Below are 14,081 nucleotides of genomic sequence, written 5' to 3' on the forward strand. Positions count from 1 at the left end.
CTGTGCATAATTTTTGTTTTTCTGTAGTGAACAGGTTTTATGTTAAGCTTTCGTGTTTTAGTACAAATTTTTGTTTAAATATATCGATATACTCTGTGATGTGTATACTATGTTGTTCATGTTTGTATGTGTTTTAATTTTCTTAAATATATTTTTTACTTGTTTCATCAAATTTGATATAGTAATTTAAGAAAATATTGGACTGGCTTTCCTAATTATCTAATATTTCTTTTTTGCCAGGCAGACTTAAAATTTGTTTATGTTTCAGCTCTACTGTTACATGCTAGTACTTTCAGACCATAATAGATCACACAATCACTATGCAAACTTAAATATATGTATGTCTAAAAGTTTTTGAATCTGATTAAATGCAGTTCAGTAATATGTGAATAGTTAGTATTTTGATGTATTTATTAATGTATTCTTGCTCTTTAACCTTTACTGTATTTATCTTTTCTCTATGTAAGTGTTTTTTTTTATACTAAGCCAGCAATCAATTAGTTTGGGTTAAGCACTTCTAATGGATACCTTTTGACTTGACTTTTCTCCCTAGATCTCCCCAGTATGAGTGATCCAACTAGAAGTACATACTGTAACTAGTGAAGCTTTATGGTTCATTGGATCTTTCTTTCACCTTAAACCAAGTAATGACTAACAAGATGTTGTCATTATTATTTTAAAATAATTTCAAAACTAATTTAAAAAAAAAAAATCTTATATTAAGTAAAAACAACTTACCCAATAAGCCTTCACCAACTGGACCGCCAAAGCCATCATCTTTTAATGGTGCATCAAGTGACATATTCAATTTATTAGCAGGGATTGAATGATTACTTATATTTTGTGACATATTATTAGTATCATCAGGCTTTTCTTTATTTTTATCTTCTCCTAGAAGAAGACTGGCATGATCAAAACCTTCATCAATATTTGTTGCATCTCGAGCCATTTCGGGGTCATCAAAGCCCATATCTCCTAGAATACAATGACATAATTAGTTTTCATTATGAAATTGTAACTGTTCAATAAACTTATTATATTTTTTTACAAAATATTCAACTTCTTATACTTTATTAAATAATTATATACAAAAATATATCTGAAAAAATAAGATGGTGATTAAAATATTTACATCATACAAAAAAGTCATTACATAAATTATTAATACAACAGAAGACAGACAAAAGAAATTTTCTTCATTTTATATTATATAAAGTATAAATTAAAAAGACAAATTTTATTGTATTTCATAAAGCAAGTTATAAGTAACACATTTATACACCATATATAAAAATATTGATTACATCCAGCTTCATGAAATACAGTAATCAAGAAAATTGGATGACTTCCTTCTGATCTTTTAATTATTATTAAATAATACTAATAATAAATTTAAAATAAATGCTAGAATATATTTTCCAGAAATAGGATTCCTATTGATAATAATGTACTTTTAGTATGAAGGATTTGATACACAATGACCTCTTCAAAAATTGTTATCTGGAAATCATTTAGGTTAGTGTTTTCCAACTTATGTGTTGTGGAAATATTAAATATTTTTAAAATTTTGAATAAGCTCTTTTTTTTTAAATTTCATTTATCTTTCATCTTTTTACCACCAGCCTAAAGTAGGTATTCACAAAAATGTTGACTGTTGCAAAATTTGTGGCATCAGCATACCTCCCTCACAAAAGTTGCATGCATCTATGCAAACTCTTTGGAGCTTCTATAAGCATTGCAGCTTACCAGCTTAAAGACTGATACTAGCTCTTTATACATTTACAAAATATACTATAAAAATAAAAAGACTATATGAATCAATGTATGAGTTTTTGTCTTGGTAAGTTTAACTTTCATATTATCAAAATTTTTAAAATCAATTGTAATTTATTTTAAACTTTCCTTGTCAACTAGTCATCCCTGAATAAAGAAATTATGGGAGCAGGCACAAATATTACATTAGGATTAAGACTTTTTTGGTAATTTTTGTTAAATAAATAACTTTTTTAAATTACACTTGGTTCCATTATATTTGATACAATTATTTCTTTCATAATAAACAAAAACATACTAGGTCTGTTCAAAAAATAACCAAACTTTATTTTTTTAATTTTTATTCTGATCCTTTATTTATTATTGGTCCTTGTCCCCTTCAAAGTACTCTCATCCCCTCTTCACACATTTATCCTAGTGGTGTTTCCACTTTGCAAAGCAGTCCTGGTAAACTTGTTTCGAACTATCCTTCAATGCTTGTGACAATTTGTTTTAATGTCATCAACTGTGTCAAAACAGTGTCCTTTCAGCACTGATTTTAATTTTGGAAACAAGAAAAAAATCACAAGGAGCCAGGTCTGGTGAGTAGGGAGGTTCGGGAGGACAGTCATTTGATTTTTGGCACAAAACTGGCAAATTGACAAGACTGAGTGAGCAAGTACATTGTCATGGTGAAGGAACCACGAGTTGTCTCACCACAACTCTGGTCTCTTTTTGCAAATTTTTTCACTCAGTTGTTTCAAAACACCTGCATAGTACTGACAGTTGACTGTTTGACCTTGAGGCAAAAAATTCAAAGTGCACAACTCTGATTTTCGGAATGTGAGTGTCATCAGTTGAGGTCGAAGGCTTTCCTGGTCAAGGGTCATCTTCAACTAATTGATGACCACTTTTGAATCAAGTAAACCATTCACAACACTGCGTACGACCTAGAGCATCATCTCCATAAGCTTGATTCAAAACTTGAAATGTATCCATATATTTCAGTTTTACACAAAACTTCACATTGCATCATTACTCCCATAAATTGCACATTGCAAAAATCACCACAAACACTGAAACGCCTTTCACTCAAAAAACACTAACGTGGAATGAAATGCAATATCAACAATCCGAAAAAGCAGCTTACTCAGTAGGTTATCACTAACATAGTGTTGTCAATTTCATGACACTAGGACACACTGTTTTTGCCCAATTCAAAAAGTTTGGTCATTTTTTGAACAGATCTCATATTTGAAAATGTATTACGATTGTGGCAATTTTAAACATTTTTATTTGAAAAATTATAGTGTATCACAGGAATCTTATTAAATTCAAAGCATGTTGCAAATCCAAAAAGATTAGGAAACACTGATTTAGGTTACAAATGTCACAGTTGAACAACTATATTAATTCATCTGGAAATTCAAAAACATTTTTTTTATTTAAAAATAAGATGATATTACTTAATTTTCATATAACTTTTTAGTCGTTTAAATTTGTATATGCCAATAAAAAAACATTATATTACATAAGCATGTGCTACAGCAGCATATAATTCAGGTATTTTTTTCTTTAATAATAAATTATAGTTAGAATAAATAATTTTTCATAATAAAATATTATTATAATTTAAAACAACTAAACCAATCTATTTTAATTTGATAAAATAATGTGTATAACCAATAGAAAATTCAAACATGAAATATGTTGATATAATCAAAGAACATTTTAATCACATTAATAACTACAATGTTCCATCATAGTAAAATTTTATCTCCTCTATCATACTTTTGGTAATTATATAAAAATTCTATTATTGTTAAACATTAAATACTTTAGAAAAAAGAAAAAAGAAAATCTAATCTAATTTTCTATTTACTAAATTATATTAACTTTCCTATTCCTACAAATGCAAAACTTGTTATGATATATCAACAGAAGTTTTGTAAACAGATCTAAAATTGAAGATTTATAATAAAATCTTATTACCAAATCCATCATCTGTCATGAGAGTTAAACTTCCATAATCTTCTTTAAGAGTTATATCTTCTGCTCTGCTTTGATTTAAAGTAAGTGGCGCTTCCATATCAATGCTAAAATTTAATTTAAAAAAAAAAAAAAACATGTATACATAACCTTTATAAAATTAATATGTTTTATTAAATTATAGTCAAGAATACATCCTAATAAATAAAACCAATTGATATTTCATTATAACCAAAATTAAACCAAAAATGTTTTATAATCATTATTAAAAACCTAAGAAAACAATATATTTTACTATTGATAATATTTGTTGCTTTGTATTATTATTTATGCATATTTTAAAAATAATAGAACATACATAGAATTAGTTTGTTGACTATATTAAATAGTATTAAAGAAGAGAAATTTGATTTCTTTCACTAGAGTAGCTACGCTTGAATCCAAATTTAAAACAGAATCATAATTGAAAATATAATTTTTAATATTTGGAATGTTAAAGTGGAATAAATCTTATTCCAAGTTTAAAATGCTCAGTATCTAAAAAACAGCATAAAAAATGAAAGTTGTGAAATACATGTAAAAAGTTATTAAGCCTTTAAATTATTTGATATTCAGTAACTACAAATTTAAAATGAGCATTTTCTTTTATAAAATTAGATGCATTTGATTATTTTATATTTATATTATTATAAAAAAGTATTATTACTGAACCATTATTTATAATCACCAAATATTACATGACTGGATTAAATTATTTTTTATTGTAGTCATTATAAAAAATATAACAACATAACATTTTGAAATATTTATTACACTTTTAATTCAAATTTAATTTATAACTACAATATATTTAATAATTAGTAATATTATTGTTTCAAATATTTCAAATATGAAAACAAATAAAATAAAATCATTCATAAATTAGCAAATTTTTGCAAAAAATATATTAATTTGAAAAACTCACTTTATGTCAGGCATTGCAGTATCAAAATCATGAAAAACTTCTGGTAATGTAATTGTAGCAACAGCAGCTTCACGATTCTCCTCAGGAAGATCAACTACACCAGGACGGAAAGCCATTTTGATTTTAATGAAAGCTTCATTGCAATCAGCTAATAAATATTTTGCTTTTCTTGAATATATGCGGACAATCCCAAGTAAAAGATGTCCAGAAGTTCGTAGAGCCATTTTTACCTAATAACAAAAAACAATTTTAATGTCATACTTTTTCTTTAAATATTTAAACAAAGTAACAACTTTCAAATTAACTTATTTTTAAATACTGAAATGTGTCAAATGTTTTCATAGAAGAATGTTTACTTGAACATTTCTGGCATTCTAATAATTCCACATTTATTAAGATTTTATTTAAGCAAAAACAGAGTATGCTTTCATTTAAGAATTGCATTTCTTTTTCTTCTTAACAAAGACCTTCTAATCATAAATTTTAGACTAATTATAAAAAAATTCACAAAATATATTTTTAAAATACAGTAGTTATAATAATCATTAATGAGCTATAAGTTAACCAAACAAAAACTAAATTCAAATAATTTTTTATTTGGAATATGTCCTTAAAATTAGAAAAAGAGAAATAAAAGATATAAAAATTATTTTGTAATGCTTGATAAGTCATTTATATAAAAAAATCTTATATATTAATTATATTATTGTTATTCATATGTATATGTATTTTTAACCACTTAATTGTATTAATTTTATAAAATACAATGGGATAATAAGTTTCATAAACAAGAAGTTGGTGTTTCACAGGCTCACTTATATTAGGTAATCTTACTGAAATAGATGCCAGATGGGTAGAAGAACCAGTAGTTACTAACTATAAGCATGCCATAAGACATATAATAAATAGACTACATACCAATAATAAGGAAAGATAAAATGTGCAGCTCACACTTCTATTTACACTATCTGTTTCTATGAAATATTCATTCCTACTAAAACAATGCTTCTCTGCAAAGTTGTAGTATTAGCTTTTGATCTGGAGTTTCTGTAGTTCTGTGATAATTAGATACTATCTTCTTCAGAGATCTATCATACAAGGAAAACTGCTTTTTTTTAAAGGAGAGTCATTTTTAATGTTTTCAGCAGAAATGCATTTTAGGCTATGCCCGTCATCAGTCTGTTTTGGTTTATGTTTATAATGTTTTTAATAAATAAAAAAAAAAATACATTTAAAATTTTGTAATTGATTTATAACATCTAGATGAGCTTGAAAATAAAAATAAATGATACTATAAATTATATAAAAGTATAAACTTTGTATAAAGTATAAATATATAAAAATTAAAACTTTGTATACTATTGAAATCAGAATGTAAAACATTGATGTAAATAAAATAAAAATTGGTAAAAATGAAGGACAAAACTTAGTTTAAAAAATGAGTAAAACACTAAAAAGACAATGACCAATGAGTGTAAGGTCATTGTGTTTTTAATATTTTATTCATTTTTTCAAACCTGTCAAAAATAACAGATAGCTTGATGATACACAGTGAGTGAGAAGTTCAGAATCAGCTCTATGATAGCCATAGGAAATTTTATGGTAGTTGCATTTGTTCTAGAGTTCTATACTATTAATATTTTTGTTGTTCTATCTAAAAGAAGCTCACATTCATTTGGATTACCTCTCTGAAACAAAAAGCTGAGTTTTTGCAATCTCTCACTTGGTTAAGTTCCTAATGAATGCGATATCTATAAAAATTATCCAGATTCTGATCTCTCAGATACCTTTAAAAAATTACCTAAAAATTAAAAAAAAATTTAAAATAGACCTTTATGGAAAAACTTTTTGAAATTTTTGATGCACAGTAATCCTTGGATAAAATTTTCTTCCAAAGATTACTGCTCTAAACTAAATTCTTTTATGCTCTCTAATAGTAAATATTGGGTTGTTCAAAAAGTTCGTAGCGATTTTTAAGAGAAATAAAAGAAATTGTTTTAATACTAAAAATATACTTTTATTCCATTATGTATGCGCCATTGTTTTTAATGACGTGTTGCCATCTATGGGGCAGCTTCATGATACCCTCTTTGTAGAACTTTCCAGTTTTTTCCGCAAAAAACTGATCCACATGGTTTTTGCAAGCTTCCAAAGTATCAAAGTTTTTATCATGAAGGGAATTTTGTAGAGAACGGAACAAATGGTAGTCCGACGGGGCAAGGTCGGGTGAGTAAGGGGGGTGGGGTAAAACATCCCAGCCTAGTTCCAATAATTTTTGGCGTGTTCGTAAAGACGTGTGAGGTCTGGCATTATCTTGGTGAAACACAATGCCTTTTCTATTGGCCAGTTCCGGACATTTTTCTTTAATTGCCATGTTCAGCTTATCCAATTGGGAACAATACTTATCAGAATCAATTGTTTGATTCTGTGGAAGCAGCTCATAGTACAGGATTCCTTTCCAATCCCACCAGACAGTGAGCATGACCTTCTTTGGATGAAGACCGGCCTTTGGAGTTTTTAATGGTGATTCATTTTTCTTACCCCACGATCGTTTTCGGCTGATGTTGTTATAAATGATCCACTTTTCATCACCTGTCACTAAACGCTTCAGAAAAGGGTCATTTTCATTTCGTTTTTCAAGAGAATCACAAATGGAGATGCCATCCAGTAAGTTTTTTTCCGTTAAGTCGTGAGGTATCCAAATGTCATAACGATTCACGTATCCGAGCTTCTTTAGATGTTGAAATACAGTACTGTTTGATGACTTCACTATGTCTGCAATCTCTCGAGTTGTGTAATGAGGGTTTTCATCCAATAATGCTTTGATTTGGTCCTCTTCAATAACAGGAGGTCTTCCTGAGCGAGGAGCATTTTCAAGGCTGAAATTACCCGTTTTAAATTTTGCAAACCACTTTCGAACAGTTGATTCTGATACAGCACTCCCACCATAAACATCACATATCTTTTTTGCTGTTTGTACAGCATTTTTGCATTTACGAAAAAAGAAAAGAAACAAGTGTCGATAATGCACGTTGTTCGCATCCATTTTTGCAATGAGCCAAATTAAACGCTATTTGAATAATCTTAACGGTTTTTTTGTAACGGACGCGTCTCAAGGTCATTTATCGTAATATTCATTGGTTTGTACAATTCTAATCATTTTTGCGTCAATCGGTGTCTCAACTGTCGGCTATCAAAAATCGCTACGAACTTTCCGAACAACCCAATATACTGTCTCAGTATTGAACACTTCATCACTTGCTCAAGATTCATTTTCCAGTTTTCATATTATTGATTCCAGTGATTGCTTTATCTTGAGAAAGCTTAACCTACTCAATAACGATTCCTAAATTTTAACTAAATTAATACTTTCCACATCATAACCTATTGATGCATTTGATCCCTACAATTCAGCTGGGTTTGATGACATTTTCCAATTCATTTACAATTTCAAGATAATGATTTCACTTCCATCCTTTGTCAAATTAATCATGTCAATTTGGTTTTTAATTACATATCCTTGGCTTGGAGATAATATACTCTTTACTTCTAAGGAAAATAAGGAATCCAAATTGCATCTTAAATTCAGTCATAAAAGTTCCTGATAATTCTAAATTTTCTTAAAAAATTCTCTCTCTCTACCAGTGAGTCCTTTACCACAATAATTAAAATATGATATTTCCATTGAAAATCCATAATACCATTTAAGAGAGAAATTTAAAATGACATTTATATCTACATACATATGATATTTACCCCATCTTAACTATGGATTTTCACATTCTCTAATGATTAATTTTATACAAGATTAGTTAAAAATTAAAAAAAAAAATATATATATATATATATATATATATATATATATTTTTTTTTATATATATAAATCTGTTATTGTGTTCAGTAATTTTTCTATAATATCAATTATGATTCATTAAATTTTCAACTTTATTCTATTTTTTAATTTGAAATTAAAAGAATTAAAAGCAACTGTAATATTTTAATACAGTTTTGAACTATACTTTGATATGATGAGTTTACTAAAAGGAATTTGTGATGTAATTATTTGAGCAGTTGCAAATGAGTAGTTTAAGTCCATTTATTTTTAAATCAAGATATTTAAAGGTTTGCATTTGTATTGATTCAAAAATATTAATAATTGATATGTTGGAATTATATTTTTCTTACTTTAAAAACATCTAAATTTATTGCATAATAAATTTTATAGTTATTATTCAAAAAATTTGATACTTCTGTGGGCACAAATAAACTTAAACTACTTTTCAAACATAAAAAACTCATTTAATTACTTTTGAAAGGCTAAGTCCACTTTGTATTATTACCATACTATTATTTTTAATTACATGTTGTGTGTAAAATAACATTAGATAAACTCAATATCATTGTTTTGTGATTCTTTACAATAAAATTTTAAAATGATTTTTACAAAAAATTAAATGACAGAAATTGTAAAAAATGATAATACAGGCATACCTCAGTTAATGGTACCTCTGGTAATGAAGCCTTGATATAATGAAGTCTGTAATTTCCAGCCACATTTAACGTAAAAATATTAAAATTTCAAGATCAACACCCAGAAGTCATCTAATTGCCAAATGATAACAACTTGTCAAGTATTCCAAGTTATAGATGTGTCTGTTTTAAGTTTCACGCGTCATCAGAATAATTTAGTTGTTGCTTACACTTCATAAGGTGTGTTTCATTATGGTGTACTGCAATAAATGAGGTATGAAGAAAAGAATAAATTGTGCTAGAAGAAAATAACATTCAATAGATTAGAAATGAAGATGCCTCACAATCAATAGGTTTTGAATATTTGAACAAAGAGGATGTATGAAATTTATTAAATGCAAAAGATAATAGTTTTTCAGTGGAAGATTTAGGAAAAACCTGTTAACAACAAAGCAAAAAAAGGAAAAAAAAAATGAAATTAAAGAAGTGCCCTACCAAAAAAATGTTAGCAGCCAAAGATGTAAAAAGATGTTTGAATGACATTGAAAACTATCATGATTTAGGAAGAATATTGTTCAGCAATCAGTGTTAATTGCAACAAATCTGTAGAGGTAATTGTTAAATGAAAGAGAATGAGCAATTATTTATTGTAACATTGTCACAATGCCATACTACAATTTTTTGCCACAATATTCTCAATTTTTTTAGTAGTGCCTTGCCTCTATACATCCTACTTTTCCTGTTAGCAAGAGTCATGCCAGTCATCTATTTAACTCCATTCAGGAAAAAATTTTTGAAGTGAATTCACTTCTGGTCTAGACCAGAAGTTCATGTATTGTTAATCAGGGCCTCCTGCCCCCAAGTTTTCCCTATCTGGTCTCAACTTTCAGCTATCTAACTGTTCTTGAGATTAAGGAAGGACAGACAATAGACAGATAGATGACAGAGGGAATTATAAGATCTAAGGTCTACAATTTTTTCAATTTCAGTTCAAAAATAAGTATAAATTAATCAACTTTAAATTCCTATTTTAAAATGTCATGATTGTATATACTTGTTTCGAATGTGATATTGACTATTTTAAAAAAAAGCCTTTAAAGTCTTTCATTTTCTTTATGTAAGAACATATCCTTATTAGGGCCATAGTAATTTTACCTTTGAGAATGAAGTTTCGCCTAACAGTAATTTCATGGAATGTATCCTCTTTCTTAATAGAGGTATGCCTATATTAACAAGAAAATAATGTATTTTTGTTTCATAGAGGTAAATGTTCATTCATTTTTGAGAGATTAAAATCAAATTACTGTTGATAACTTATAATTCATTTTTCTTCTCATGTAAGAGTTTTGAAATAATCATAGTGCACAGGAAGTATAAACCATAATAACTTCATCATGTCCTTGTATTTACATGTTGAAATTGATTTTACATTTTTATATAATGGTGTTAGCTCACTATTATTAAAACTTCTTGATCTTTCCCAATGCAGTAATAAATTACAAATTTTGAATTCCGCATCCTCTTCCATTGATGTTTTCTAAAACATCTTATAAGGTTCACTTCTTAAAAATCATATCCAACATAGCTTTAACAAATTTACAGGCTTTCCATCAGTATTAATTTTTTTTAAATTGCCTCCTTTAAAGGTTTAGTTGAAAATAAATCATCTTGTTTCATTTCATTTAATATAAAGTTATTCTTTTTTCAATTTTTACAATACACTACAATACAATACAGTACAAGCTATCTATCTATTAACAAAATATTGGTGATTTTGAAGATCTTGATTACAAATTGTTTAAAAATAAAAAGATTTCAGAGAATTGTAACTAATGTCATGATTAGCTCAATTTCTTTTAAAATGAACTTTAAACCACTTTCATTTGCAATGACTCATTTTATTCCATCTACTTTTTCCCTTACATGAATCTTTATACAAGTATAAACTAAAGTGCCAAAAAATTAGAGACAACTACCTAATAACACGTGGCTCCTCCCTGAGCCTGAATAACAGCAGCTACGTGACTCTATGAGGTGTCTAAGTTATTGCACAAGTATTTCAATCCAGACATGGTCAATGGCTCTCCATAATTCAGTTGCATTTGTTGGATAGTTCTGTGAGGCATTGAGTGATGTTTGCGCAGTGTCCCATAAATGTTCTATAGGATTCAAGTCGGTCAAGAGGCCTGAAAATTTGTCAAGTACTCCTCAAACCATTGTTGTGCCACCCGTACTGAGGGGAGTCACATTATCCTGCTGGTACAAATCATCACTGTCAAGAAACATAGCAAGCATAAAGGGATGCAAAACATCTGCCATGAGATTAGTGTACAGTACATAGCACCTGTCAAAGTCAATTGCAGTCTCACCATTGGTCCCTATTCATGCCAACAGAACACATTCCAAAACAGCATAGAGCTGCCACCAGCTTGCACAACACCTTGCTGACATGATGAATCCATGGCTTTGTGTGGTTGTCATCACACACGAACATGGCCATCAGGTCAAAAGAGCTGAAAACAAAATTTGTCTGACCACACAACACAGCACCAGTCATCCAATGTCCATTTTCAATGTTCTCTGGCTCAGGTGAGGCACATTGCCTGATGCCTGGGTTTTAGTAGTGGTACATGAATGGGTCAACAACTACCAAACTCCAAGAAATGCATTATATGTTGTACAGTTCACTGACTGATGAGTTCAGCAGTGCCCATGTTGAAGTCAGATGTGATTTGGTGCAGAGTTGCCCTTTGTTTCACGGTTACTAACTTAATTAGCCACTGACAGTTACATTCTTGCATCAGCTGTGGGCACCTGCTCTGTGCACATGCTGCTGATGTAAGTCCAAATTTCAGTGTGTCCCAGTAAACCCTTGAAGCTGTTGCATGAGAAAATCTAAGAGTTTTGGCCACTTCACTGATAGAATGACCCATTCTTTTTGCTTCAACAATCTGTCTTTAATGAAACATTGATAAATCTTTTACAATACCCATTGCTACTCTAACCAAGCTCACACCAGTGGCATGCCGTGACATTTGATGACAGGGAAGCTGTGTTCCTGTAAGAAGCCGACTTCCAGGGGCAATCAGTTAATTGCGCGTCAGTGATGGTCTAGGGCAGTGGTTCTTAACCTTTTTATACTTGCGGTCCACCAAATATTTCATAATTTTTTGTGACCCCCATTTTTTAATAATAATTTATATTTGATAATTTGATAATTTATCTATAATAAATTGATTTTTTTATTATTGCTTTATTTTTTATATAATAAATGTGAATCATAACTTTATTATTTCATTATCTATTTAAATAACATTCAAACTTCACAATTAAACATGAAAACTCATTAATTTTTAACAGAAAATAAAATAAGAAACATGTAGATAAATCGATCCAATGTCGATGCTAAAACTAAACTAAAACTAAAACGCCCACTTGTCGTAAGGATTTTGCATAACTTTTGCAAAAATATTTAAATTTTCAAAGCCTACTATTTTTCCTAATTATTTTTAAAATTCCAAGCATTAATAGTTTCTTAAAATTGCTTTAGAATAAAAGAAGTAAATACTGCGGTGTAAGTAGCATATTTACATTTATTTCTTCTAAACAAAGTTGTATGTAGGAAGAAATACAAAATAAATAAATAAAAACTAAATAGGAAAACTTTATCTTTCTTATTTCACTTTTCAATACGATATTCGGATTATACATCAATTTTCTTTTTATTATATTCTGAAGGAAATTTGCATAATTTGGCGGCCCCGGCAAACTTCTTATGGACCCCAGGGACCGCGGCTCCCTGTTACGAATCACTGGTCTAGGGTCCATTCGTATTCATTTGTTCGATAAGCCAGTAAAAACTGTAGACTTCTCTAAATGTATTTTTAATATCACAATTACATTCTGAATCGCTAGCCACGATATAAGGGCTAAAATTAAAAATAAATTATAAAAACTTACTCGGTGAAATAAAATGTGCGGTGGATATACATACCTGGTACAATGTATTGTTCGATTGTATTAATATACTTTTAAAGAAAATTATAATTAAAATATAGCTTTGTAAAGAAACGTACATAAAAATAACATAAAATATTCTTTACTTTTTAAATCTTAAAACAATCCACTTAGTCAAATATCTTGATACGAGTAGCTAATGGATGGAACTAGTGACGGTCCAGGTAGGTGTGTAGTGAGTGTGTGCGTGCCAAATCCCGAGGGTGCCGATACCGGTCAATGTCAAATGCCTCTTTTGTCGCATCACTAGTATATCTCAAAGGACGCCACAGGGCTGTTGTAAATTTTAAACGTTTCTCACCGTAGCTGTAAAAATCTAACTATGTTAAACTTAATAGTCATTCGTTTTCTAACTAATTCGTTTTAATACCAGGTGTACACGGAAATCAGTTTCCCACTGTGCTGAGCGAGTGATTGGTTCTGTTAAGCTTTTGTTGAAGTAAAATTCTGGCTCTTTCAACAGGGTTTTATTTATGTCCCCATTCCCTAATCTCTTAATTATTTAGTCACTTCTTAAGTAGAAATAAGTCGAAACCAGTTACTTTGTACCTGAATATCTGTAGTCTTGGGAAAACAGTGGAAAGACAAATTTTTATGACAACGGATATATAAATCGTAAATTTAAAGAAAATAAATTCTAGAGCTTTTTTTTTGTACCATTGTACTGTACGTCTCATTCATTAAATTTGGTTGTAAATGATGCTGCCAAAGTAACAGTTAATTTTTAACACTGTACTAGAATTGTACACGTTTTTTCTGCATCCCCTTACAGATGGGACATACTAAATCGTAATATCACCGGTTTAACATTGAAATCCGTAAGTAATATAAGATGGGAGAGCGGAATAAACGCAGAATAAATATATCAAATATTTTAATGGAGTTTTTT

General features: G+C 29.1%; 1 protein-coding gene across 2 annotated transcripts in view; it reads right to left on the bottom strand.

The window, feature by feature from the left end:
• The window catches only part of vtd (RAD21 cohesin complex component verthandi), a 75,627-nt gene that overhangs the window by 13,266 nt on the left and 48,280 nt on the right, over positions 1 to 14,081 (bottom strand). For both annotated transcript variants that reach the window (XM_067269423.1, XM_067269422.1), the window contains 3 exons: positions 4,706 to 4,935; positions 3,745 to 3,848; positions 739 to 975 (listed from right to left, as the gene is read on the bottom strand). In XM_067269423.1, coding sequence (XP_067125524.1) covers positions 739 to 975; positions 3,745 to 3,848; positions 4,706 to 4,935 — 571 coding nt within the window. The remainder of the gene's footprint in view (positions 1 to 738; positions 976 to 3,744; positions 3,849 to 4,705; positions 4,936 to 14,081) is intronic.

This window comes from Centruroides vittatus, unplaced genomic scaffold, assembly GCF_030686945.1.
Source record: "Centruroides vittatus isolate TY-2023 unplaced genomic scaffold, ASM3068694v2 contig_350, whole genome shotgun sequence".
Classification (NCBI taxonomy): Eukaryota; Metazoa; Arthropoda; class Arachnida; order Scorpiones; family Buthidae; genus Centruroides; species Centruroides vittatus.